Raw genomic sequence first — 27,907 nt, forward strand, 5'->3', positions numbered from 1 at the left:
ATTTTCCTCTTTCTATGTGTGCTGCAGAATACAGCACACAATCAAATAGAAAAAAACAAGGAGAAATAAACATATTTCTCCTCGTTACTACAGGTGGGTGATAAATTCCGCTCCACAGCTGGAATTCAGAGAGTTTTGCCCACTCTACGTGGAGTTTTTTCTCCAATGGAATGTTGGTGAGTGTGAGCGAGATTTGGCTTTTCCTAGCGTGATTTTCGGGTGCATGGATGGCACTTGGTGATATTTTCTCAACGCAGGGGCAGTCAGGACCATTCACGGTGAGAAAGCCTCTGCTCGAGTAGAAAATCTGCTCGAGAATCAGAAAAGAAGCAACGCCGTCTGGCGCATGTGTAGCGCAGTTCTTGCTGATTTTGCAGTGAGGAACAAGCTCCCGAGTTCTAAAAGAACAGCGAGACGTGCTGATCCCAGCTGTTTGCAAAACTCCTTGGAAAATAGCAGAATCTTCATGTAACTTTGTGGAAATCTAAACATTTAAACTCCGAGTCCTGCCCACCCCTACTTGACACATTCTCAGGTTTACCATTGTTGATAAAATTTGGGAATGTGCTAAAATCCATGAGTAGATGTGTGGTAACACCTCCCTAGGGTAGAGAAAAGCAACGCAGCGATGTGCGCTGCTTTGCGCTACTCTGTATTTATCAAACCATGAAGGGCCACACAAGGAGGCCTTGTGTGGCTTGATAAATCTGACTTAAGTTTTGTGTTGTTCTTCCTTGAGTGGCACAAGGGTGTTGCAAAACCTTTATAAATATGCACCTGATAATTCTAATCCCAGCTTTTCTCCATTGCTTCCACTGCTGATAAAGATGGGTGAATTGAATCCTCCTGGATTTTTGCATCTAGTTTCTCTTTGGCCTCCTATTCCACTTTATCAGTCAGGGGAATTCTCTTCAGCAAACTGAGTCTCCTAACTTTTGTTTGAGTTTGTGCTGCTCTGCTGCAACATACTTTGCCAGTATAGATGGATCATTTGAAAGATCATTTGTCTTGTGCTCTGCACCTCTTTCAGGGGGTCCAACAATATTTGAGGACATTTTGTGAGTGGGTTTATGGTGTACAATAGTGGACTGTCCATCTTAACCTGCTCATTGATCTAACTGGTTTCGATGTGACCATCAGCTCCATCATCTCTTGCTTTTTCTTGGCATCCTTTGGCTCTGCCTAAAAAATAAGAAATTCAGTTTTTGGGGATTCTTCTATAGACAACAAGTGGTTAAAGAATAAATCAAGAAATTCTGAAAAATACTTGAGGTTAGAAACTGGCGTGGCTGGAGCCTTGGCGAGACAATGCTCTTACTGTTGATCCTTCAAGTATATCACAGACACGTATCGGTTAAAATATTACCTGATGGTCCCCTTATCGCAGTAGGATTCAGCAAAGCAATTGGCTCAGCTGGTTCTGATATATGCTTTGGAGTACTCTTATCTTCGAGGGAAAGTAAGCGGATACCTTGTCCTACTTCTGAGTGAGACAAGGTATCCGCTTACTGAGAAAGTGGAGGAAGGACCTACCAGCAAGAGTCAGCGATGAATGTTAGTGAAGTAAAAGCCGCAGGAGGCCAGTCCTGATTTATGAGATCATTCAAACAAGGCCTGGAGTGTAACTCTCCTTTTCTATCCTTAAGCAATCTCCTTTCCATGTTGCTCCTATTCAGCTCATTGCTAGGATCTGTCTGTTGGAACCCCTCGGTGGTAGTGATTATGATAAAAAAATATTGAATCTAGATGTAATTTTGGGAGCTGGAGGTACAGATTTCCAGCACTTTCCATTGCCAATGGGGTATATGTTTTCCATGGTCTCTTATGGGATTAAAGTGAAAAAGTGCGGCCCTCTGGGTGGCGGGACGTCTTCCACTTGCACTCAAGAACAATGTTAATCTTGTAGAACTATGGTCAATAAAGTTTCTCAATAAAATTTTCTTCAATTCAATTTATTATTTTTCTTCAATTTGTTTTTCTATTCATTTTGTCATTCATAATTCCATCATTATAAATGTAATTTTCCATTCATCATGTTTTACATCAGCCCAATGCATTTTTTGGTGATTGCCCTTCGTCAGGGGCGTAATATTTGTAATTTGGGAGGAAAGGTATGGTCAATGTAATCATACCCTATATGTATTGACAGAATTTTTTTTTTATCTAGCTCATCAATTCAAATCATGCAGGTAAACCATTGGGAGAGAATATATAAATCCTTGTGCATGTGCTGTGGGTGCGAACTAAAATATATGGTTTATGTACAGTGCTCGGTAAGTGATGTGGCAAGTATGTGATAAAAGATCAAATGAAATCCATGTGAAAAAATGTGCAGATTGTCCGTATTCAATCCAATCATGCACAAGCTATACTAGTGCGGTGAATTTTAACATGGTATTTTACATACACCGAGTGCGGCGGTGCCGGTATATTTCGGCGATTCTCTTACCTGTCAGTTTCACTGATTATATTCGCAGTAACTCCCGCTTACGTCACTGTATGTTTTTTGCAGTCGGAGAATAAGAACGCCATGAAGCTTTATCTTATCCAATTTAAGTGGACATAAAACATTTTAAAGTGAGCCATGTTTCATTTTTTTAAACTTCACAGTTGCACATTAGAGTTTCGCTTTCCACATCGGCACCGTCGCACTCCGTGTATGTTAAAATACCATGTTAAAATTAACCACACTGGAATAGCTCGTGCGCGATTGGCTGTTTCTTGGTTTGAATACGGACGATCATCACATTTTTTCACATGGCTTTCATTTTATCTTTTATCACACACTTCCCTCATCACTTACCGGGCACGGTACATAAACCATATATATATATATATATATATATTAGTTTGCAACTACAGCACATGCACAAGGATTTATACATTCTCTCCCGATGGTTTACTTTTTAGTATCATTTCATGCTCCCTTTGAGGGTGGGTGGGTGGGCTCTTCTCTCAGATCAGGGTAGGGTAGGAGGGGTTTGACCACTCCTAAGTGCGCAATGACTGTTTGGTCAGCCCTCTCGGGCAACCCAAAACAGTCATGCACACTTTCCCTGTTCCCAATGCAGGCTGCATTACAGATTGAGTGCAGAACATGCCCAGGCCCCCATTCCCTGGTTGAGCGTCGTTCCAGGAGGCTCAAAACCAATCGCAATGCTGCACTGTGGCGTTGTTATTGGTCAGGAAAGCCTGGTTGTTCTTCCTGCCCCATGAGGAGAGCAGGAGCAGAGACACTGGAACCAGCGTCAAGGTAAGTGTATGTATATATATTTTCCATTGTGCAACCTCCCGCACCACCCTATCCCCATCCCCTCACCACCCCCCCACCTGCGAGTCATGCCGGCCGCCAATGCTGCAGCCTCTGTAGAATGGTCCCCTAGTGAAGGCATATTCTCATGGTTGTTTTAGTAATCCTCCTCCCAGTGTGAAGTGCTCTTGTGGGAAGGCCCTTTACCTGTCTGAGCCTCCATCACTGGGGTGCTCATTTTAAACACTTGCTTGCATTGTTTATAGAGAAGACTGTAAACAATTGATTAAAAAATGACATTTAATGTGGCCTGCTTCAATATATCATTACATAAAAGAGGTGTCAGATTTACTCTCCCTTTCCCCCCCCCCCAAGTGGCATCATAAACATGAGGAGTATCAACAGCACTCAGTGAGGGTAGAATATTTAGCACTCTGGCTAACATACATACATTTGGAAGTGAAAAGAGCACACATATTTCGACCTTATTGGGTCTCATCAGTGCAGTGTAACTGCTGTGGGCAATACTCCTGAAGATACCAAGCTTCAGCATAGAAGGTTGTCATGCTGTTTCCTTAGGACATATCACACAATTGCCAACATATGTGTTAGATTTGACAAAGTAACCGCAAATAGGTGCTCTAATGAATAAGTGTCTCTTTGGTACAAATCCAGTGTCTACTGGAACTGCACCTGGCACTGCTGGCTTCTTCAGTGTTGAGGTAGGCGCACTTGGAACCCCCTCCGATTTTAAACCTGTAGGAAAAAGAAACAAATATTAGTTACATGCTCCATTTGACATGCCTGCAACATACAAATACATATACATAGTCATGCAGAAAAATCTTCACATGAACACTTCCCACGTCATGAGGGTGTAACATGGGATGATGACGTAGGAGTCTGATAGTAATGCTTGGTGACTTCTTTTAACTAATGTGAGGCAATGATTATTTGAAGTGGAAGGTAGTCCTCGTCAAGGAATAATGGATATAATCATCACTAGGTGCAGTTAGATCTTAAAAATGTACACCTGAGCCAACCATTGGTAGTTGTAGCACAGAAATGACAGGGTTAACTTAAGACAAATAAGTGAAACATTTATCAGAACCAACACTGTTACAAAGTAGAAGACACAACACAATAAAACTCCCACTCTAATTTATATTTCTTTTAAAAGAGTTAAATGTAATGAGCAAATAGACCCCAAAATGACAAAAATCAGGAGTAGGGAAATGGAGGCATGATTTATCAAAGCTTTAGATGTTTCTAGCTCCAAAAAGTGCAAAGCACCAACCACGGGTATGTGGTCACACTACATTGGGTTAGAGTCAAAAAGTAAAGCTGACTGCGATGAATCACGCGTCGGATACATGGCCCAGGTTATGTCTGGTAGAAAGTTTATCTTCTGACTTAGTTAGGAGATCCTATTACCCGGTCAGAATTTTGCATTGTTGGCAAGCACAGGGCAGTTTTTGTCGATGCGAAGAGCTCCACCCGGGCGAAGTCTGAAGCCTGTATCCAGACAGGTCTTGTGGCCTTCTAATGCAATTTCCATATTGGCCTTGGTGTCGTCCATTCGCAAGAAGGCAAAGGACTGTTGTTGTCAATACGGGGAACTCTGTATGGGATATCCAGCTAGAGGAATCAGACTGGCGATTCGTCAATGGTGGTTGAGGCTTCAGTTGCTTCTCGGTATGAGACTTTGGTTCATTTTAAAGAAAAGTTGGAACCAAGTACTTAGGGTCAAGTTTTTGTATCTTTGTGGTTGGAGGAGTGTACTCTACCACCATCCAAGGGTCCAGGACATTTTGGGTACCACTTAGGGGTTAGGACTCACTCTCCCAGAAGACACTAGCAGGGTACAGGGCAAATCCAGTTAGAACTGGGTAGCTAGGCTCAGCTGATTCTTAACTTTCCTGCAGCTTTCGAGTTTCTGGAGCTTAACAGATGGTTAGCCACCTAGAAATTGGAGTCCACTCTTCTGTACTGGGTTCAGTTGGGAACAAGTCCAACCCTTGAGGTTTCACTCCACATGTTACAGCAGGTGCACTACTCTTTCGAAAGCCCGGGTTCAGGAGCTTCAGTCTAGAGTCACATCTTCACTTGTCCCTTTAGTGGTATAACAATAAGTGCTGCGGTAATATTTACCTCACAGGCACTGGGAATGCAGAGTACCATGTAGTAATGACTTATAGGTGAATTAAATATGCCAGTCAAGGATAAGACAATTCTATATTTTTTAGGGAGCAGAGCACATCCACAGGGTGCTGGACAGCACTGCCTAGGTGTTCAAAAAGTCCATACAACAGCAGCGTCAGTCAAAACATTAGGGAGTGAACATGCAAAAAAGTGTCCTTTCCATATAATAAACAATTACTTCCTGTTCAAAGGCAGCGTCCGAGTTGCTAAGGCCTCGGCCAGGGCAGGTGATGAGTAACAGATTAACCCACTCTACAGACTTAAATGAAAGAATGAAACCTTCATTGATGCAAGGTGAGTTCCACCAAACCACCACCTTTATGTTGGGGTGCCTATGTTAGTCTGAACGGCAGGTACAGGAACTGGTAGTGAGTAAACCCTTCCACGAATGCAGGTACCATCTGTTCAACTGCAGAATCGATATGGGAAAATATGCATCTCTTAAGTCAAAAGACGCAGCCAGTCTTCTGCTTCTGGCACTAGAAAGGACCTGAGTCATGTATAGCATCTTGAACTTTTCCTTGTAAAGGTAAAAGTTGGGAAACTAAGGTGCAGGGTCGGACAAAGACTGCTGCGCTTCTTGAAACCAGGAAGTACTGAGGGTAGCATGCCAGCCCAGTTTCCTGCCTTGCAATAACTCCACCATGCCTTTCTGCTGCAGGGCTGCCACCTTGTGGTGCAGTACCAGCCCAAACTAAACACCAGGCCCTAAAACAGTGAACCATTTTCAGGTCACTTTACAAATTGGGTAATGAGAAAGAAATTACTGGACCAAGGAAGCGATCAAAGGGACCGGAGGGACCGCACCGCCAACCAGATGGGAGGAGGCATCGCCATCATCCACAGGAACACCATCCGTCTCACGACCAGCACCGACAACACCCTGACCACCGCCGAACACCTGCATTTCCAGATCCACACCGACCCGAACACCACCCTCAGAGGCACCCTGATCTACCGACCTCCGGGACTACGCACCCAATTCAGCGAGGACATCGCCGACTTCGTCAGCCCGCATGCCCTCCCCTCCGCTGACTACATCCTCCTGGGGGACCTCAACTTCCACCTGGAGAACAACAACGACCGCAACACCAGCACCGTGCTCGACAACCTCGCCAATCTTGGACTCAAGCAGCTGGTGTCCACCCCCACCCACCTCGCCGGACACACACTTGACGCAGTCTTCTCTTCCTGCACAGACATCGACTTCAGCCACGCCACAGAGCTTCAATGGACGGACCACAGCTGCATCCACTTCACCTTCAAGAGAACAACGACCCACCACCACCAGCAACAGGCCGCCCGCAGAAGCTGGAACAAGATCACAGCAGACCAGCTCGCCACCTCCCTGAGCCAGCACCCTCCTGCCAGCTCAGCAAACCCCAGCCAGGCCGCCGACAACCTCACGAAGTGGATCAGCATCTGCGCGGACGAGCTCGCCCCGCTGAGGACCCCGCCCAGCAGACCCGGCAGCAAGAAAACCCCGTGGTTCACCGACGAACTCAAGAGCTCCAAGAAGAACTGCCGAGCCCTCGAGAAAGTCTGGAGAAGGGAACCTACACCGGACAACAGGACCACCTTCAAGCTGGCCACCCGGAAGCACCACCAGCTGATCCGCGCCGCCAAGAAAACTGCATTCAAGGACCGGCTGGACAACAACTGCAAGGAACTCTTCAACATCGTGAAAGAGCTATCCAACCCCAGCGCAGGAAACAACGACATCACCCCATCGCAAGACCTCTGCAACTCCCTCGCTTCATACTTCCACAACAAGATCGCGGACATACACAACAGCTTCAACAACCAACCAACGCACACCAAGACCGAACAACCACCCCCCACCACCACCCTCCACACCTGGACCCCGATCAGCACCGAAGACACCATCCGCACGATGAACTCCATCCACTCCGGATCACCGACCGACCCCTGCCCTCACCACGTCTTCAACAAGGCCGACGCTGTCATCGCACCCCACCTGCGAGACATCATCAACACATCCTTCGACACCGCCACCTTCCCTGAGAGCTGGAAGCACGCCGAACTCAGCGCTCTACTCAAGAAACCCACAGCGGACCCTACCGAACTCAAGAATTACCGCCCCATCTCGCTCCTCCCGTTTCCAGCCAAAGTCATCGAGAAGACCGTCAACAAGCAGATGGCCGCCTTCCTCGAGACGAATGGATCCCTCGACCCCTCACAGTCCGGCTTCCGAGCCAATCACAGCACCGAGACCGCCCTCATCGCCGCCACCGATGACATCCGAACCCTGATGGACAACGGAGAAACAGCGGCCCTCATCCTCCTAGACCTCTCCGCGGCATTCAACACTGTCTGCCACCGCACCCTAGTACAGCGCCTCAGCAACGTCGGAATCCTGGACAAGGCGCTGGAATGGATCATCTCCTTCCTCGACGGAAGAACACAGAGAGTCCGCCTACCACCGTACAAGTCAGAGGCCACCGAAGTCATCTGCGGCGTCCCTCAAGGATCCTCACTGAGCCCCACCCTCTTTAACGTCTACATGAGCCCCCTCGCGGCCATCGCACGCCAACACAACCTCAACATAATCTCCTACGCCGACGACACCCAGCTGATCCTCTCCCTGACCAACGACCCCGCCGCCACCAGAGCCAACCTGCACGAAGGGATGAAAGAGGTAGCCGAGTGGATGACGACCAGCCGCCTGAAACTGAACTCGGACAAGACGGAGGTCCTCATCCTGGGCTCTTCACCCTCCGCCTGGGACGACTCCTGGTGGCCTCCCGCCCTGGGCACCGCTCCCAAACCGACAGACCATGCACGCAACCTGGACTTCATCCTGGACTCCTCCCTCTCCATGACCAGGCAAGTCAACAACGTCTCCTCGGCGTGCTTCAACATCCTACGCATGCTACGGAAGATCTTCTGGTGGATCCCCACCGAGACCAGGAAGACCGTCACCCAGGCCCTCGTCACTAGCCGACTGGACTACGGCAACGCCCTCTACGCCGGTACCACCGCCAAGCTCCAGAAGAGACTCCAGCGGATCCAGAACGCATCAGCCAGACTCATCCTCGACATCCCACGAACCAGCCACATCTCCGGACATCTGAGAGACCTTCACTGGCTCCCCGTCAACAAAAGAATCACCTTCCGCCTCCTCACCCACGCACACAAAGCCCTACACGACCACGGCCCGAGCTACCTCAACAGCCGAATCAACTTCTACGCTCCCAAACGCCACCTCCGATCAGCCAACCACGCCCTCGCCGCCGTCCCCCGCATCCGAAGAGCGACTACAGGAGGAAGGTCCTTCTCCTACCTGGCCACCAAGACCTGGAACTCCCTCCCGACCGACCTGCGCCTGACCCAAGACCACCTCTCCTTCAGGAAGAAGCTGAAGACCTGGCTGTTCGAGCAGTAGCGGCACCCCCCCCCCACCCCCAGCGCCTTGAGACCCTACGGGTATGTAGTGCGCTCTATAAATGTCATTGATTGATTGATTGATTGATCAAACTGATGCTCAATCTATGACCAGAGAAACAAATTTAAAAAACGAATAAAAAAAACAAATATCAAAGACAGAGAAATAAGGGCATATTCAGTGGCACAACTATTCACATGAATGTGTTGTATTGTGGCCTTTCTAATTTGCTTTCCCACCTCATGTCGAGGGTTCGAATTGCTCTTCAACTACTCAAGTGCATGGTTGGGCAAAAGATGTTGGTTTTGATTTTATCCATAACTGTTGAGCTTAGGTGTTCTGTGAATGCTTTGGGAGTCTGCTGCAGACTTGGCACAGAAGAGTGCAGCAGCAACCCTTAGAAGTAGAATGCGAACAGAGATCGAGGGATAGCTTTGCAAGCAGAGTATACAAACCTGCATGATTTTAGGTCAGGTGTGGCAGATTTCAGCAGCATTCACGACTTTATTGCTATTCTCAATTAATGTGGCTTAAATGATTTTAATTCTCTATGACAGCCTTGACTTGTATATCCGGGCAGAGAAAGGTGCTCCCCGATAAGGTAATGGTGGAAATCTACCCAAAAGAATTGGAGGCCCAAAGCCCTGTAGGCAACCAGATAAGGCCATATATTGCTTCCATTCAGGTACAAGAACGGCCCAACCCCCTTTGGAAAATTCTCAGTGTATTTTATTTTGTGGGCCTTCACCTGCACTTATGACAGGTAATCTAACTGATCCAATCAAAATACCATGAGACCACTGATATTTTCTTGGGCAGGACAAACACAAAAGAATCAAGACCAGGCTCCAGGATTAGACAAAGACATCCAAACAAGAGCAAGGGGCTGATCAAAAGCCCACTTTAAATGTATGTTATGTACTGCTACAACAGGTCTGCCTGTCTGAAGCTGAGACCTAAAAGGGAAGTGGGCTCAGATGAGGCACCAAGATAAATACACACCTATGATGCAGGAAAAGCAGTGGATGAGGGCAGGTGTGGGAGAGAAAGGCTGTCAGTCTGCAATCCCTTGGCAGATGGAATATGTACACAGATCCACTGTAGACAGAGCTGGGCTGCTATGCATACAGGGAACCAGCACTGTACTAAAGAGCAGGCCAGGATATGCCAAATGAAACCTTAATGTCTCTAATTTGTGGACCTGCAACTCTGACATGTGCAAACAATAGTCCAGCCCTTACAGGGTAAGGGTGCCAGCCATCCCCAACCCTTCCAAGCATTAAACAGAAATCGACAGATCTTTCTATATTGACTCTCTGACGTCAGTGTCCACTTCGATTGGCTCTCTATGCCTATGACCATCCAACAGTTTTGCCGCCTGATTGCTGGGGTTTTGTAGTAAATGCTTAATAGGGATGAGTATTCGCATCACCTATTCCATAATGGAGTCGCCATGCCTAGCACTGCTCACAGCTGTCCCAGCTCTCCATTGAGAAGATAATGCTTCAGGGGTATCAAGCTATTGTAATTTTACACAGAACACAGGATGAAGAGGAGGTGAATGGGAAGTGGGGTTGCATGCTCAGCAGTGGAACGGTGTAGCTGCAAGCAGAGTAACCCAGAGATGCTGTGAGTCAGGCATAGAATTCGTAGCACAGAAAGAATGAGGAAATAAACTTGGTTAAGGCCCGTGCTGGTGACAGTGCTTCTCCACCCACTGTTGTATACCTGACAAAAGCATCAACATTATCTATGTCCCATCATATAGGAGTTCTGTAACCTCAGTCTTCCTCCTCTTGCATGGAAAAAGGCTCAAGTAGTTCATTTGTTGAAAAAACCTTGGTTGACCGAGCCATATTAGGTAATTGTTCTCCCAATTCAATTATCCCATTAACAGTCAAATAACTTCATGTCTAGAACATAAAAATTGGTCACGTTTTATCCTGAATATGTGAATTTCTTATGTAAATGTTATGTTGTAATGTGTGTTTTGGCCATACCGATCACTGGAACCCCTGGATGTCATTGCTATGTTTTTTGTATCCATTCTTGATATGTTGTTGTTTGAAATTTTGCAACTCTGAACCCCTCTTCGGATATTCTCTAAACACATGTTATTTTAAATATATCATCCTTACAGAGAACATCTTTCACCTGTAGCCCTCGTTTCCCTCCACTTCACCTCCGCCCTGATGAAGGTGTAGCCCGCGCTGGGCTATACACCGAAACGCGCGTCGGCGTTTGTTCCACCCTTGGAACCCACTGAATCTTTTGGGACTCTATCCCATCTGTCCCATATCCATCATATACAAATGTGGCAACTGTGAAGCGAAGTGTGAATGACTGTGAATGATTGTGTGTGTGTGCTGGTGATATGAATTGTGGGAATATGGGCTGTGTTTAGGAAATAACCCTCCTACTCAACCTTTTGTTGTATATTTATATTTGTTATCTTTAAACATGTTTGTTTATACCTATGAAATACTAAATGAAAATGAAAAAAATGAATCGTAATAATTTATAATAAACTGCTTTGATAAAATATATGTTGTGATGTATTTATGAGATATACTTGTAGGGCCTGATTCACAGAATGAACTTAAGACTCAATCCTAAACTTACTACTATTTTGGTATTCACAGAATGTACTTACTAATTTTGGCATTCACAGAATGAACTTACTACTTTTGGTATTCACAGAAGTTAGGATTTTGTCTTAAGTCTGTCTTAAGTCAGTCTTAAGTCTGTCTTAAGACAAACTTAAGACAAAATCCTAACTTCTGTGAATACCAAAAGTAGTAAGTTCATTCTGTGAATGCCAAAAGTAGTAAGTGCATTCTGTGAATACCAAAATAGTAGTAAGTTTAGGATTGAGTCTTAAATTCATTCTGTGAATCGGGCCCGTAGGGTTCAGAGAGATATGTAATCTTTCGGACCTACTGCAGGCCGACCGTTTAAACTACAGGGCAGGTTCCTTTTCCTGTTTTGATAATGTGTTTGAGTTATAACTCCCAAACCTCTCGATCTAAGAGGAAGGAATTGCCATGTGAAAACTGAATCGTGTGTGGAAGAGAAACCTGATATAGAGTGTTGAAAAATTCTATCTTGGGATAGCTTGTAATATCCAAGGATCCCTGGTTAGTTTTTACCAACCATGATAACACTTTGAAATGCATCGTACCCCCAGAGCAATGGGAACCAGTTGTATGCTTACCATTCTCCTTGGTATATCTGGATTGCCTTCTAAAGCGGCCTCTCCTGACTCACAATCTATGAGCAGGATGTTGGACTTTGGTGATATTATTCTGTGTGACCTGGATTTTCTGGATATTGGGACCTGTTGCTGTGAAAGCGACCAGCCAAACGGCACCCTCTTCTGGCAGTACTGTTGAAAACACACAGTCCAAAAACCATTTGCAATTTTTAATAGAACTTAGTGAACTTAACGTATCTAGAAATTTCCTTGAAAGAATCACCAAATAAAAGACAACTAACCTGGGGTCCCATTTCCATAGCAGCTTATTCCATTAGTTTGGCACCTATTTTCATCTTCAAACCTTTATGAAACTCCAGGGATATAGCAGAGTTAGCATTGTCTAGAAAGCAGATAACTCATTGTATCCAGTTCGAGGGGTGACTGGGATTATTGAGAGTTACATTTTCCCTGGCTTGTTCCGCCATCTCATAAATGTTGGGCACTGGGCCTATAGCATCAAAGGTTTGTCTTGATAGGAGGACCATGCTCTGTCAATGCCTTGTTAGGGTCCTTGTTATACCTAGAGAAAAAAGTTAGTAACTTTAGATCAAAGGTAGGAGTTGTAAGCTCCTTCTTTCCATTGAGAGGTCAAATGCATTCAGATTTCACTTTGTTTCTAATTGGTTTACCCAGCGGTATTGTATCTTGTGTTCAATATATTACTTCACATGGGGGAAGCAGACCAATGTCTTGACAATGAGTGAACAAGCCATGTTGGTTTCCCAGAGAATTCCAGTATTGTGGAAAGGGATGCATTGTAACCTTTTTCCAATGATGGCTTTGAAATTTTCTTTAACTGGCATTTCGAGGAACGAAACCAAGTGGAATCAGCCTGATCTTGAGTATCAGAATCAGTGCCTGGGGTGTATAGAATGACATCAGAGTCATCATTAGCATTTAAAAGGATCTCTTTATCCATATGGTTACATTTGTTTGTATGTTTGCCTACCTCTAGAGAAGAGGGCCGTATGTTGGATTTGCCACCACCTTCCTGCAGAGACAAAACATCTCCAATCATAGCACTGCCTCTTCCTTCTTCTCCCTGTATAGATCTCAAATTAGGCCCCTCTATTACTGCAGTTTAGACTGACCCAGTGTTTGTCATAGAGTTAATAACCCTGGGTGTTAAAATCCGCTCCCCTCGCGAAGATTGCAGATTTTGGCAACTCTGTGTTTCATGTAGAAGCACGGTAGCGGCTTACCGGGATCCCTGGGGTCACTGACGAGATTTCCTATCCGTTCGCGTGCGCCACAAGATTTTGGTAGCTGGCCGCGCGAACGCATGAGAGTGTGTGATCGCAAACACATCATTCGGATGCGCCATCTGACTTCTGCAGAAGTTCCGTGAAGATCACGTTACCGAACACGCAGAATTTGCAATCTGGAGAAGATTATCTCTCGAGCAGCATAAAATCGTCTAAAAAATGATGATTTGGATGAAAAAAGCTCCTCCGATTGACATTTGGCTGTACTTTTTTGTGCAAGGAGCCCATTTCTTTTTTTACTTTTTTTAAGGGGAAGGAAGTGCCCCAGAGTCTCCAACTTCCTGTTCTTGTCCAGCAGGCTCCTCTCAGTGCTTTGTCCATGTCCTGTTCACTTTTCATTTGGATTTGGAGCTTGAAGGATCACTCTTTGTGTCTGCTGCATCACATATATCATTGGAATAGAGGACTTTTGGATTTGAGATTTTACAAGTAAGTTGGAGAATTGGTGTTTATTGTTTGATTGGGGCATTGCAACTACAATTTGTTGTACTTTTCATCATTTAAAAAAAATATATAGTGGGTAGCCAGTAGGCCTAGAGCTACTCATGGGTGCATGAAACAACTGTTTCTGTGGTGTCTGTTGAATTTAAACATCATGTAGGGCATAGATTGCATTGAATTGAATTGCAAAATGTGTTTTGGGTGGTATTTCACTTTTTTGGTGTGTGTTAAATAAATGTCTTTTTTGGATGTGTGAGTGGTGTGGTTGTTGTGTAGCTTGCAAACCTTGTTTAGCCCTGTGGATTTTCCTTTTTGCATATTTTTTGCATTAAAGAGGTATTGTTTAGCATGCCTCCTTTGCCTGGCTATTATAGGCCTGCTTGAGTTCATTGTTTTCCGGGCCTCCTGCTTGTTGTGACTATAAGTGATAGTAGTTTAGTAGTGTGCTGCTTTTGCTATATAGGGCTGCATGTTTTTCCTTTGTTCCTCTTGGCCTAGGCTTCTTGTTGTTGTGGCCTGGCCATGTGGCTGGCAACCATTTTGTGAAGAAAGGCAGTGTGCTAATGCCATAGGCCTGCATTGTTGGTCTTCCCCTACTTGTTGTTGTGGGATGCCTGGCCATGTGGCTGGTGGCCATTTTGTGGAGCCAAGCAGTGTGCTTTTGCCATAGGCCTGCAGTGTCTGTCTTCCCTTTCTTGTTGTTGAGGGCTGCTTGGCCATGTGGCTGGCGGCCATTTTGTGGACCCAGGCAGTGTACTTTTGCCATAGTCCTGCATGTGGCCTAGTCTGCCAATAGGCCTATCTGCCAGTAGGCCCAGAGCTACTCATGGGGGCATGAAACAACTGTTTCTGTGGTGTCTATTGAATTTAAACATAATTTTGGGCATGGATGGCATAGGATTGAATTGAAAAATGTGTTTTTGGGGGTATTTCACATTTTTGGTGTGTTAAATAAATGCCTTTGTTGAATGTGTGTGTTGTGGTTGTTGTGTAACTTTCTAAGCTTTTTTAGTCCTATGGATTTTCGTTTTTGCATTTTTGCATTAAAGCTGTGTTGTTTAGCATGCCTCCTTTGCCTGGCCATATAGGCCTGCTTTAGTTAATTGTTTTCCAGTCCTCCTGCTTGTTGTGACAGTGAGTGACCATGGGGCTGGTGGTGATTTCATGTTGGTAGTTTAGTAGTGTGCTGCTTTTGCCATAGCTTGTCTCCTTTCTGGTGAAGAATTGGCTTGGTAGTTTGGTCTGCCCTGTTCCCATGATGCACTGGGCCAGGGACAGACTGATTTGCATATAGCCAGGTTCTGAGCTGGGATGGGGCAGTGAGATAAATAACGGTGATGGATCAAGCCCTGATCTTTGGACTGGGTAAGAGTGGTCTGCTTAATTCAGACACTCTGTTCATCACCACCCCCTTTTCTGTATCGCTTTTGCCATATTAGCCTGCATGACTTTCCTTTGTTCCTGTTTGCTTACTGCTTCCATCCCCATTGGCAGCTGCAGCTTCCTGAATGCTGCATCCATCCCACGTGATGCACACATTCATGACAAGCAGGTTCCATTACATTTGTATTTTTGTTTTTCTTCTTTTCTATCCTTCCTGATTGTACACAGTACATCATGAAAGCCCTTGTTGTCAAAGTCTCACAAATAGTTACACAGTTATATTTTTTGAATAAACAAGTTAATAAAATGTAATAATATTAATAATAACACTAAAAAGTGTGACCACACACTAAGTTATTATATTTGTAAGTTTGTACTAGTAGTAAATTTAACCCCCAACATAAATGCCACGTTTCACTGATATTCTTCTTGCTTCTTTGCATTTAGGTGCACAAAAGAGGAGGAGGCATCATCACCCATTGTACTGCCAGACAGAAGTCCTGCTGCACACAACGTCACATGATGTGTGAACACAGCACTGACATCTCTTCAACTTGTGCCACAGCTTGCTGCTGACATCTGTAAAAAAAGATGGCCCCAAAGAAAGGTACCAGGTGCTCCAGTACCAGGAAAGTTGCCAGTGAGAGGAAGGAAGTGCCACTTACCACTTCTGGTGTGTCGACCAATATCTTTTTTGGGAAACCAAAAATTGTGCCTGCAGCAGCAGTGTCTGGTAATCAAGCTGGGAGCAGCACCTCCGCATGAGTGAGCCCACCCCACCAACATAAGCCCAAGCCCATGAGTGTCGCAGAGGTAGCCAGTCTATTCGCGAAAACGCCAACGAGCAGTGATATTGAAATTGACTCATCATTATCGCAAAGTAGTACCCAATCAACGCAGGAGGAAACTCAGCAGATAACTGGGCAATAATAGCTGCAACAACAGCCGCAAAAAAAGCCACAACAACAGCCCACAATAGTAGTTGTTTCTCCCGAAGTAGGGGCAGTTCAGGAAATTGAGCTTCCTGCAGAGGAAGAAGAAGAGCAAGCTGCTCTTTCAGAAGATCCATTGTCTTCCAGATCCCCAGCAAGGAGAAGGAGGGTTAGTCCATCAACTTCTTCAAGCCCCCTTTTGATGATCTAAATGCCACTTGGAAGCCACCAGCTCAGTCTGAGAGTGAGACATACCACGAGATAAGGCTAGGGAAAAGGAAGGTTCCAGAAAGCCTTAGAGTTATGGAATAGATGTACAAGAGGAGGATGATGACGAGTAAGTCATCATGGACATTAGTCCCGCCTCAGTGGAGACTAACATTAGTGGAGGAGTGTGGCTCACTGATTAGAGTGGCAGACCCTGATGCAGAGTTCTGGCCCGGGACCAGGGTTCAATTCCCGGTGCGGCAGGGTCCTGAGCCCAATAATGTCCACAGACTCGATAATTCTCGCCTCGGTGCCTACTCTAATCATGGGGTCACACGCTGCAACTCTGGGCAATAGCTTGCTTAATCTCCACTACGGCGGCCCACCCGCTGTGGGATGCCTATAGGGGTTATCTCACAGGGAAAAAGCCTGGACGGGTTCCCAAGGCAAGCGCCTTGATGCCTTCGGGTGATACGTGCGCTATATAAGTCGAAATACATTTACATTTACATCGCAAATTGCTGTGAGGGATGTGGCACGGATACCACCAACACAGGTAACACGTACCTCCGGCCGCGACCTACATCCAGCACAACCACTAACACAGTAGAATTAGGTAGTAGTACTGCACAGAGTCAAATTCCACGCACATCCTCCAGTTCATCTGGTATTGCAAGTGGCACCTCTGGCTCCAGCAGCATGAGAAAGTTGAGCTCCCCAGTTTGGAACTTCTTTTCGGTTAGCAGTAAGGAGGAGAACATTGCTATATGCTCCATTTGTAAATATTGTGTTAGTCGGGTAAGCTTGGGTCAAACTATGGTACCTGAGGCCAAGCAACCCATCACAAAAAAAAACACTCAATCTAATTGGAAGGTGCACCTTAGCAGCCAAAAAATGGCACCCAAGGTTGGTGGGGATGAAGGAGTAGAAGAAGATCCGATAATGGTGGAAGATAAACAAGAGGGAGACATTTTCTCTGGTACACAAAGAAGCCCTGTCCCAGTGCCATTGGTACTGCCCACATCCTCATCAGCCTCAGCAACATCTCAGTGGCACAAGAGTAAGAGTCCGTCTGAGGCACCAAGGCAACTGATGAACCGCAATGAAAAAAACTGCAGCGTTGAGCCTAACAACATCTGTGTTCATGTAGTCACCTGAATCAGCGGCACCATTAAGGAAAAAAATCCAGCCCACCATTCTCAGCTTGCTTAGATCGGAGGGGCAGTACGAACGCAACTACCCAATGGCATGTTGGCACAATGCGAAGCTGATAAAAATGTTACTGCTGGGCCTTCTCCTTTTTTCTTTTGTGGAAGGGGTGGGTTTTCTGTAATTTGTTACAGCCATCTGCCCAACATGGAAGGTTGCCAGCCGGTGCTATTTTGCCATAGTTGTTGTTCCAGAACAACATCAAGACGTGCATGAATTGCTTGGACAAGCTTTGGAGCAGAGTGCTGTTCACAATACCCACCTGACAACAGACATGTGGACCAGTTGCGAAGTCACTGATTACATGTGCATCACCACACACTGGACCTCTTTTGTGGGGGTTAGAGAAAAGATATCTGCAGCAGGTGTTGACAATGCTGAGATTGTTAATGCTTCTCGTAAACATGCAACTGTAGACATGTTCACCATGGAGAAATCTCATACTGCTTTATACATTTAGGAAGAGTTTAACAGCAAGTTCTTTGAATGGCTGCACCTAAGAGGGGTTTACATTGGTTTTGTTGCCACGGACAATCGCAGTAATATAGTTAAGGCGGTGGCTATTTCAGGGTCCTGTGTTTGGCGCACTTCATTAACATCATTGTTCAAGACTTTCTGAAAAAGAAGACTGAGTCAACTTACTGACCACCTGCAGAAGAATATGCACACAATTCAACCATTCTTTTAAAGCCCAGAAGCAGCTGAGGATCATTCTACGCGAGCCCAGAATTCCAGTCAAAGCACTCAGGTGCCAACACATTGGAACGCAACTTATTACATGCTTGATCATCTGTTTGATCAATATAGACCAATCAATCGCTATGTCATGCAAAGAGGGGATGCTACTGTGAAAGGCATGACCTTTCAGATGGACCAATGGGGCCTAATTAAATGCCTGACAGAGATGCTACTTCCTTTCAAGCTCTTCACACATAAAGTCAGCAAGGAGGACTGTACAAAGGGCCGACCTATCCCATTGCTGCACATGCTAGAGCAACAGCTGAAGGAGGTGTCTGAATCGTACACAGGTGTGGAGAAAAAAAAAGAAGCAAATGAATTGTCCACAATTTTGTTCTACTGAAATGGAAGGGTATCTGCAGGAGAGGTATATCTAACACGTGTTTATAAAACACGTGTTTAAAATCCACTGGGAAATGGACTGCAACTGAAGACAGAAGCACAGGGCCCGTTGTCACACAATGCCTGTTATCACACTGTACTCTTGATCGCAGAATAAGATAATAAATGATTGAGCTGAACTGTAAAATAATTGAATAAAGTGACTAGTGAGACTACAAAAGTGTGCCTCTAATAAGGAGCTGCCACTGAGCAGAGGGAGAGACCTAAATGGTAGGTGTAACAGTGCAGGAGGGGGCAGAGAGAGGCAAAACGGGTAAAAAAAAGCAGCAAGGCAGGTAGCAAGAAGACAGTAATAGGGGAAACGGAAATCATGCACTCCCTTAGAGTACAGAAAACTAAAGTAAGAGCCCTGCATGTTTGTAGTGGAGTTTTACAGCTCATTCAGTCGAAATACTGTGAGGATGAAAAGTTCCTGGGTGGGCTAAACACAGGAATAAGCAGGACAGCATTTGAATAAAGAGCAGACTACTGAGTAAGGCAACAGAGCAATCTATGCATATGCACGGAAGCGAGGGGCTGATGAAAAGCCTACCCTAAATTTATTAGAAACAGGTCTGCCTAGTCAAAGCTAAAGCTGTTTGATGCCAAGACTTAACTAAAGAATCCTCTGAATACTGCACACTTTGGCATGTGCATCAAATAAAAGGAAGGACAGTATCACTTTGACAAAAACATTTCATTAGGTTGATTTTGTTTCTACCAGCTTCTTTTAGCAGATTTTAGATTAGCAGATTTTAAAGTGAATTACATGGCATTTTTGTGGCTAATCCGTGCTGTTCATTTTGAAATTCCAGTCTAGCCTAGGCAAACAGGTTTATAACAATGTATGTGTTTGAGGTTTCAGGCATGTATAACAATCACAATTGAAACACACATGCAAACATAAATTCATTTTTAATCAAGCCATGTACGAAAATGGGGAGCTAAAAAAATGTTTCCTTCTGGCCTCGAAATTATTGCGAGCGGAAATCTCTGAGAATACGAAGCAGGCTCATGAAGCATATGATCAGATATATAATTTCTGAAACTGAATTATTCACAGGTCTTAATTTGTGCTGGTGATTACAGGCCTGGCCCACCGACACTCACATTTTGGGACCGCCACATATTCTGTATCATCAGACTGTGACCCAGACAGAGCAGGGTAGAAAATAAAAGAGGAAAAGAGGGGGGAGAGACAAACAGGGGCATCCAAACCCCCAAACACTGCACATATATGATACAAACCTGGATGTTCAATGCCTAGCTAAAGCTCAACTGAACTAAGCCAGAATGTTTGTAATTTGCCAAGGACAACAGACAATACAGTACAAACCTGACTCATGAACCATGACGACAGCTTTGAACCCCAACTTTCACTAATGCCAATGGTGTATACAAGAGGCATTAGATGGAATTAGGGTTAAACGGCTTTGGCATTCACCAACAACTACATATGGCAGTGTGGGCACTGATTTCACCGAAAAACCTTGGGCTCCAGCACTACTCTTTTACCAATTAAGCACTGGGCATGTACCTATATTCTTAATTAATAATGCTTGGGGACATTTGAATGCATGAGATGTAAAGTCCACTGAATACATAAATATAATTATTGTGACAACACTGCAGGTGATGACAGGTATCGGCTTGGGCAGTTATATTTAAAACACACGTTTTACAATTTCCACAATTTAATTCAGGTACGTTGTTCTGGTAGTTTGAAATACTGTTACCATTCCTGCAATACATAACCCTTCAAAAATGGAGCATTAATAGCAATAAGACATCATTTCTCCTAGTATGGGCTTAAAGAGCATGTGCTATGATGTACTATAGGAAACATAAACATCACACTTACCAGTGACTGAAAGGACTGCCATTTGACCATTGCCACATGTTGCTTTGGACCTTGTACAGTCCAATCCATCTATCAGCTGTCCCTTTGTGGGCAATTGCAAAGGACTAAAAACATTAAAGAGAAAAATACTTTTATGCTCAAATATTAGGACATATTCCGCACAAAGTACCACAAAGATGAAGAAGGTTTTGAAACATAAATATAATCCTCAACATTACCGGCTGAGGTTTTAAATAAGTAAATATAACAGGCAACACCTTAAAATGTTTACAAACGGTTGGCTCATTGATAAATAGTCACTTATGCGTATTGAGCCTACTCTTGCTTTGTTCAGATGAAAAGGGTAATGAGCTCTAATAATTATTTTACAACATTGCAATCTTCCATACATTCACATGATGATCTGGACTACCTCTCTTGCATCAGTGGCGATCCCAGAAGAATTAATGAGGTTGCTATAAGTGACTACAATTCAGTGTTCAACCAAGGGAGCGATGCACCTTGGAGTTTCACTGTAACAAATCTGCCCTTTCTGCATGGGCACCCACGATTTAGCCTTAGAACTCCATGCTCTATACCCCAGCAAAACATGTGTAAAGTGCTTGTGCTCCACTTTTAAACATGGTTAAATTAGCTTATTCCTTGACTGACATATTTAAGTGGCCTATAGGTATCTAGTATCGGGTCAGGAAAACACGCTCAGGGCCCGGCAGTTAAATGCCACCTGTGGACTGCAAGACCTATTGTGTCATACACAGGGTTGGCCTGTAAAACCTGGCTGCAGGCCTGCCATGTGTAGCCTGACTGCAGCAACCTAAAAACCTTATTGAAACCTGTCAAAATTATCTTTTTTGATAGGTGGGAACATATTAATAAGTCACCCCCAAGAACACCTTGCTTCCCACAAGTTAGGGTGCCTCATGCTTAAGAAGTGGTACTTGTGCAAAGTTAAAGTTGGCATGCTACTCCAGCGACTAGCCCCAAACACAATTTTTACTGACAGGGCTGTAGCTGGATCCTAGAAAATGTCAAATTAGGGATTATAAATGTAAGCAGGAAACGTCTAGAATAGTCCTTCAAAGACTGTTTTTCATATTTCATGAAAATCCAATTGATTGGTGAAGTTCGATTTTTAATAAATAATTAAGAAAAGTAACTATTTGAACAATATCTTTTCCCTGCCTGAAGCTCCTGGAGGCTAATGTGTATTAGACTGCCAGGACCTGCCTAGTTAGTGCTTGACCTTAATGAGGTGTGAAAACTGCTCTCAAAGCAGAACAAAGGGTTAGGCCTGGTGACAGGATGGGCAGGGTGTGAGCATGTGATGTCTATCAGACTTGGAAGAACAGTTTAGGAGGTTCCAGGAACTTCACGGACTTGAAAGGGACTGAGGTAAAGCCTTTCCTTTCAGACTTCAGTGTAAAAAGAGACCTGGGAGGGAGAAATATTTGTGCCTGAGGCCCACACCAGCCAGGCTGGTTTTAAAACCAGAGGGGGGGGGGGGGGGGAGTTGATCCCAGAACCTGTTTGGAATGGACACAGGCAATTTGACTACTAATTTCCTTGGCCGCACCTCTGGGTGAACACAAGGGTTCTGCACAATGGAGTAAGGGTTCCCACATTTTGGATTTTGGGAGTAAGGTGCACTATAGAATAGTTGGCAGTAGGACAAAAAGGAAATGCTGAAAAAATTGTTATCATCACCCCTGGGAACTTTTACCCTATTGGTTAGGGGGAAGCCAGGAGTCACCTCCGCTCACTGGCTAGGGCAAAGAGCACCCCTTTCAACCCTCCTCATAAAAATTACTTGATCTGAAATCCGAATTTAGGGGTGAGGTAGGAGCCTGATCTCGCTTTCTCAGCCCAAATCCAACAGGTCTCCGCTACCTGCTTCAGCAAACTAAGAAACCCCTGGAAATTTTACATTTCTTACCAGAATACTGCCGATAAAGCCGTGGTCCATGCTACAGTGACATCCGGGCTTGACTACGCAAATTGCTTATACCTCGGCCTGCCCAAATACTCCATCCGATGCCTTCAGATGATACAGAATCCGGCTGCGAGATTGGTCAGATGCATCCCGTTTCGGAACCATGTCTACCCGCATTTACGTGAGCTCCATTGGCTCTCAGTTGCCAAAAGAATTGAATTCAAGGCCATGACCATGGCCTACCGGGCCTTGAACGGGAACTGCCCTCAATATCTTAAACAAAGACTTTGCCGCTACAAACAAAATCGTTCTTTAAGGTCAAATTCTCAGAATCTGCTCTGCAGCCCCGCTTTGAGAAGGCACGGCTGGGTGGCAGAGCACTCGCAGTTAGAACGGCCCTAATGTGGAATGCCCTTCCGGGAAACCTTCGCCAGGCCACATCAGAGACCAGTTTCAGAAAGGCCTTGAAGATGTGGCTCTTCAGTGCTATCTAGGCTTGGATTTTAAGTGCTTGGCCTAGCTGCGCGCTATTTCTGCTACTACAGCGCCGGGACACCTCTGCTTGAGGTAGCTGTTGCGCTTTATAGGCTTCAGTATTATTATTTTTATTATTATTATCTGCAGATGATCTAAAGAAGAATGGAGCCCGCGTGCTGTAACCTGAGAAGGGAGCCCTGCAGGACAGGACCGGCTCCTTCGTTTACCCAGGACAAATAAGTAGACTTCAAGGGTCACCTGGCTAACCTCGTGTTTGGCTATAGGAACACAACAAGCTGCAATAGGCCTTTACCTGAAGTGACCAATTGACCGGCACCAATAGGAACTGTACTGGACCCTACTGGTGGCCTCTGTTGAAGTGAATCCTAGACCGTAAGTGCTGTCCCTAAGGTCATGGCACCCTAGAAATGCCCAGAGTAGCTGCTCCTGAAACACTGGTAAGTTGGGGCTTAGATATTTTCTGGACCTCCAAGACCTCTGGAGCATTAGCAGGACCTCATCGCAAAGGTATCTTATTTTGATGCAACTTCATCAGATAAAGCTTCGACTTGCCTGAGGAAGGATTTTGAACTCTATAAAAAAGACTAAGGGGCCAGATTTACAAACCTTTCCATCAATGAAACGCAGCAAGTTTCCTTGATGTGGTGCATTGCATGAAAGGGAGAGAGCAGAAATGCGCCATATTCACTAAGTCATGGCCCACTTCTTCTCCCTCATAGCGATGGCGCACTATGTGCTGTCTAGCTCTAACACATGTAGCCTTGCACCATGTGTCTGCATTACTGTTTTCGTGCAAGAAGAGATAATTTGCTGTACCTAAACAATCCTTAGATGAATGTTTCTCTTTCTATGTCTACAGCAGAATGTGGCACACTTGGAAATAGGAAGTAACAAGGAGAAAACAAGATATTTTTCCTTGTTCCACCCATGTTGGGTAGGGGCCCCATTTTGACACAAACCCAGGATGAAAAGTCTTTGTAAATCTTTGTTTGCAGTAAAATACTTGTGTGGATACTCTGTTCAATTAACGCCTACACGATACAAGGTGATGCAAGTAAGGTCTTTGTGCTGCCTTTCGTTACTTTGTATTTACTAAACTATTGACTTGGCATGGCTTAATAAAGGCCAACATGGATTTTGTTTTGGGATGCACCACACAAACGACACAAAATCTTATTGAATCTAGGCCTACGTCGGAAGGAAAAGACTTTGACTGAGATGAACCTGCTTGGCTTATCTTTCTCGCCCTATATGAAGGCCGGCCTGGAAACCCGTCCTGTCCAGTCTTCTGCTTACAAAAACTTTTCGGCACTATTTTTACTTAGTACTTTTTAAAAATCCTATCTTTGGTTGCTTTCATTGGATTTTTGTGTGTGTAATGTTTCCTATTAAAATGTACTCTATTTTGGGAGGCGTGGCTAGCGCCCGAGGAAGATGGCGGCACTCCTGTGACTCGCTGGAGATGACGGGGTTCTCCGAGTGATTTTCTGGCTTCATTTGAGCTTCGGAGGTCGACGAAACTGCAGAAATCGAGGTCGGAATGTGAGCACCTCTAGATAGAAGTGTTTTCGTCTCTTTTCTGGCAAGCTCTGACCTGTTGTGACCCTTTTGCTCTCAGCTGAGGTATTTGTACCAGCTGCCTAATTGTTGCTCACGCGCTGAGGGAGCTGTTTTCCTTTCACGTATGGCACCTTCACTGGCAGCACAGATGCTTAAAGATACATTTCTGCAGTGATTTATGGCCTCATTTCGACACCTCCTCCGTGAATCATATTACTTACTGACTCACATATTGGAAATTATTTCTTTAAAGCAGTTTGCATGCTGAGGGAAATGTTTTCACTGCGCTGTGTCTTCAGAAAGAGTAATGCTTCTTTCATTTACTGGATTTAGCTTACTGACTTTTTATGTTCAATATTAGAAGCTACACAGGAAAGTGAATTTGGACCTTAATTCCATGTGCTGCTACTAATATGCTTTAGAAAGACATTTCAGCAATCTTGCTTCTGTGTAGCCAGTCAGTGTATGTGAAATCATACGTATTTCTTAGTGCCTCTCTCAGAGCCTGCAATGTTACATGAATGTGCCCCAAAATGATCTCTTTAAAATGGCTCTCTTGGCTATAATACCAAATTAAGCATGCTGTATGGTTTACTCATTCATAGTATTGCTTCTTATTGGTAAATTTATGTTTTGGCATCCTGTCATGCGCCAAGTGCATGGAACTCTTATTACAGTGTATTTTGTCCATTATTATCAGATGGAATTGCGCATCGAGCGCAAAAAAACACCTTTTGATGTCCCAACATGAGGTGAGCAAAGCGCTCTGACTTTTGCCGCATTTGGATACCTTGTCACCTTTAAATTTGGTGCGACTCGGTTTTGCCGATTTTGGCCGCCATTTTGTTTTTGTTTCTCCGTTTTTCGCGCGATTCCTCCTTATGAATGCGCTGTTTTATGAAACTTTTTTCTCCTCAAAAACCCTCTTGTTTCTGCTTTTCATGACTTTCATTCTCTATTTTTGGGCTATGTACCATTTTTAATGCTGCTTTACTGCTTTGCGCGCATTTAACTTCCTCAACATGCTCTCTGTCCTGGACTTGCCACAATTTTGACTGGCTTTTTCATGTTTCTCCTCAGTTTGAGCCACTGAAGTTCATTGACATAATTTTTGTGGCGCTTAGCACAACATAACTAATTTGAGCTTCATTTCATAATATCTCTTGCTTCTGTATGGGCAAATTGCGCAACCTTGAGCTCTCTGCGGCTCAAATCAACTGTCCATTCGGACTCTGACTCCACAATACAGGATATGGACGAGAATCCCACTTTAAGATCAGATTTGCATCCTAATACATCTTCCAAAATGCAAAATACAAGCAAACTTCCAACAACAGCTGTCTCTACTAAACGCCTAAAGAAGGATCCCCCTTCTCCGAACTCTGCCTCAGTCTCATCCTCTATGGATCTCATTCTAGAGGAAATACGTGCACTTAAGCCTTTCATGGAAGTGACCACCAAAACATTGCAGGCTTTACATGACAAATGGTCTTCATTAGATTCTCGAGTTCTGATTGTAGAACAGTCAACGTAATCTCTTCAAACCTCTTGTTCACGCATCCCTTCTATGGAAGCTGATATACTTCAACTCAAACGTCAAACAGAAGATTTGGAAAATCGTAACCGTAGGAACAACCTTCGCTTTTATGGTCTTCCGGAACTTTCAGAAGGGACAAACCCTACTACTTTCTTTCAATCTTTTCTCCCAAAGATTCTGGACTTACCTGCCTCATCTACTATCAACATTCAAAGAGCCCACAGACTTGGTCCCAAAATATCCGGCAAACCCCGAGGTGTCATCATGCTGTTTCTACAGTACACTGATCTTCTACAGGTTTTATCAGCGGCTAAAGCTAAAAAGCAAATTATGTGGGAAGGTCATAGACTATTTCTTTCACAAGATGTAGCTAAAACAACAGCTGACCGCCAGAAAAAGTTTTTGGATATGCGTCCTCAGTTACGGGCTCTTAATGCCAGATATGGCCTGCTTCACCCTTGTCTCTTCAAGGTTACCTATAAGGACAAGACTACCACGAAGATCCAGTGGCCCTGCAAGAATTCCTTCGTCATCATGGAGCTGATGTTATGGAAACGTCTGGAATTGTTTGATTGGTTCTATAAATGTTTAAATGGTTCTTCGTAGAGTTAGTCCTATAGTTGTGTTTTCTTGTCACATTGTTTTCTCATTTACTGCTTCATCTGTGTTTAATTATGTTTCTTTTCTTGGGGTCCTTCCTCATGAGGCATTTTATTCTTTTCTTATTTTATTTTACATTGGACCCTATAACAGTTTGGTCTTGTTGTTCTTGCTTCTTTCTTGTTGTTCCTGTTCTGATTGTTGTTATTATTTTTTTTTTACTCTTTATAATTACCCCTTGTTCAGAAATGTCCTGATTCCATGTTTCCTCTGTTTATATTATGCATTTTCTCTCTTTTTTACAGATGTCATCTCCCCTTTCCTTTCCCGATGTGTCACATTGTTTTTGTGAATTTTTGGAATTATTACGGCGGAGGTCTGATGTCCGCTCTCGTTGTTGTCGCCGTCGTCTTTTGGCGCCGTCACCCTCGTTTCTTGTTTGTTCTCGTAAGTATGTTTTTCAGTCGTCTGTCTTGGACCTGTACTGTCTTCTTGTTCTTTATCTTTTTCTATTCTTTATTTATTTCATCAACAATTCTTCCTCCTTCACTCCTTTATCCTCATCTTTGCTTTTCTTCTACCTCTCTTTTTTCTTTCGTCTTCCTTCTCTCACTTTACTCCCTGGCTTCTTTTTCTTTATTCTTGCATTGATCTTTACACTTTCTCTTTTCAGTGCTAAGTAAGCATACTACTTTATATACTTTTTCTTTGATTCACCTTCCGGGTTACTACTTGGAATGTTAAAGGTTTAAATAATCTCGCCAGACTTAAAACTGATGTTGCCCTCCTTCAAGAATCCCATTTCTCAGAGTCAGAAGCTTTGAAACTCAAACGCTGTTGGGTGGGACATGTATTTCTTTCTCCTGCTACGGGTAAGAAAAACGGAGTTGTGATTTTGTTTCATAAAAAGTTAAATATTTCTACAGTTTCTCATGAATGCGATGCTAATTGCCGTTGGGTCATTGTTAAATTACTTATAGATAAAATTCCTCTTGTTATATTCAATGTTTTTGCTCCCACTGGCGTTGACAAATCCTTTTGGCCTTCCATTTCTGATAAGTTGGCTACACTTACTGATGAGCATATTATTTTAGGTGGTGACTGCAATCAAATTTATGACCCTATCCTCGACGGATACTCAAAGGTAAAATTTTCGCTGTCTAGAATGCATTCCCAATTCACCAATGCTGTCCATCATAATGCATTAGTAGATATCTGGAGATTATGTAATCCCGACCTTAGAGAAGACAG

The 27,907-nt window shown here is 44.2% G+C and overlaps 1 protein-coding gene across 2 annotated transcripts in view; it reads right to left on the bottom strand.

Moving 5' to 3' along the window:
* Window positions 1-1,017: 1,017 nt before the first annotated feature.
* LOC147700926 (C-type lectin domain family 2 member D-like) overlaps window positions 1,018-27,907 on the bottom strand; it is a 144,730-nt gene continuing 117,840 nt past the window's right edge. The window contains exons 5-7 of one of the 2 annotated variants that reach the window (XM_086929774.1): window positions 20,532-20,635; window positions 3,944-4,006; window positions 1,018-1,182 (exon numbers count right to left, since the gene is read on the bottom strand). In XM_086929774.1, coding sequence (XP_086785900.1) covers window positions 1,146-1,182; window positions 3,944-4,006; window positions 20,532-20,635 — 204 coding nt within the window. In that variant the 3' untranslated portion in view covers window positions 1,018-1,145. Of the gene's footprint in view, window positions 1,183-3,850; window positions 4,007-20,531; window positions 20,636-27,907 lie in introns of those variants that run through there. The other variant, XM_086929773.1, reaches the window with a different exon arrangement.

The sequence above is a fragment of the Lissotriton vulgaris genome, chromosome 7 (assembly GCF_964263255.1).
Source record: "Lissotriton vulgaris chromosome 7, aLisVul1.2, whole genome shotgun sequence".
NCBI classification, from domain to species: Eukaryota; Metazoa; Chordata; class Amphibia; order Caudata; family Salamandridae; genus Lissotriton; species Lissotriton vulgaris.